Source organism: Aplysia californica, unplaced genomic scaffold (genome assembly GCF_000002075.1).
Source record: "Aplysia californica isolate F4 #8 unplaced genomic scaffold, AplCal3.0 scaffold00223, whole genome shotgun sequence".
Classification (NCBI taxonomy): Eukaryota; Metazoa; Mollusca; class Gastropoda; order Aplysiida; family Aplysiidae; genus Aplysia; species Aplysia californica.
Genome location: NW_004797493.1, coordinates 6,053 through 7,516, shown reverse-complemented (window position 1 = coordinate 7,516; position 1,464 = coordinate 6,053). Strand labels below are relative to the sequence as shown.

General features: G+C 42.4%; 1 protein-coding gene across 1 annotated transcript; it reads left to right on the top strand.

The window, feature by feature from the left end:
- Positions 1–313: 313 nt before the first annotated feature.
- Positions 314–1,247, top strand: LOC106011950 (CD82 antigen; the record flags this gene model as incomplete). The annotated part of the gene is given in 2 exon segments (XM_013083291.2): positions 314–1,015; positions 1,055–1,247. A coding segment is annotated over 1 exon segment (67 nt), but the record flags the coding sequence as incomplete, so codon positions are not given.
- Positions 1,248–1,464: the final 217 nt, after the last annotated feature.

Here is a 1,464-nt window from a genome sequence, read left to right as displayed (position 1 = left end):
ATCACTGACAAATCACAATCACTGACAAATCACAATCACTGACATATCACAATCACTGACATATGTATCACAATCACTGACAAATCACAATCACTGACAAATCACAATCACTGACATATCACAATCACTGACATATGTATCACAATCACTGACATATCACAATCACTGACAAATCACAATCACTGACAAATCACAATCACTGACATATGTATCACAATCACTGACATATCACAATCACTGACATATCACAATCACTGACATATCACAATCACTGACATAAGACCCCCCGCCCCTCCCTCCCCTTCTCTGTCCAGATTATGGGAATGGTGTTCGCCATCTGCCTATGCCGCCGAATCAAAGACGACTTCCTCTTCGACTGACCGCTGCCGGACTCACCTTCTGCTCCCTGACTGCATCATCATGACTCGACACCACACGGAGGAAATGAGACTAGAGAGATCCCTGCAAGCATCATCATAACTCTAAACGACACTGGAGAGAAAATGAGACAAGAGAGAGACCTGATTACTTCGTCGTAACTCTACACCACACTGAAGACAAGAGAGAGACCTGATTTCATCATCATAACTCTACACCACACTGAAGACAAGAGAGAGACCTGTGTACATCATCATAACTCTACACAAGATGAAAGACAAGAGAGACCTGTGTGCACTGTGAACAATTATCTCCTATAATGGTTTGACTCTGGCTACACGGCGAGCCAGTTCCGCTGACACATGGCATTAATCTGTTGTTTGCTGACAGAAGTCTACGATTCCCTGACACATCCACAATATCTTGGCTATAATGTTTACCCACTTAACAGAAGTCTACGATTCCCTGACACATCCACAATATCTTGGCTATAATGTTTACCCACGTAACAGAAGTCTATGACTCCCCAGAAAATTCTTCTATCTATTTAATGATATAATCAGACTGTAAGTTTATTGCATGGAGCATTCATGTCTACCCAGATTGCTCTTTGTTTTAAGCAAACAGATTACATCAGGTTATGGGAGGGTCTATGGCTCTCTATAGGTGACAACAGGTTATGGGAGGGTCTATGGCTCTCTATAGGTGACAACAGGTTATGGGAGTAGAGAGATAAGGAAGTTTGTGATGCTGAGACTTTGGATGACAAAACTGGTGGCTTTGTTTAGTTTCAAAACAAAGTTTTACGAAATCTTCAACACACAACCGTGGAGGGTAACTTACAAAGAAAAGACGGAAGAAATAATAAAGATGACAGATGATTGATTGGAAAGAACCCACACTAGAACACCCGCTAACCACCCACAAATTGGCTGTGTACAATCTGGGAATCGGCTGGCCGGATACTGAGAGTCAATCCTTGGACAGTTGGGACATCTTTAGGTCCTGTCTGTCTGTTTGATCTACTGGTCAGTTGGAACATCTTTGTGTCCTGTCTGTCTGTTTGATCTACTGGACAGTTGGAAC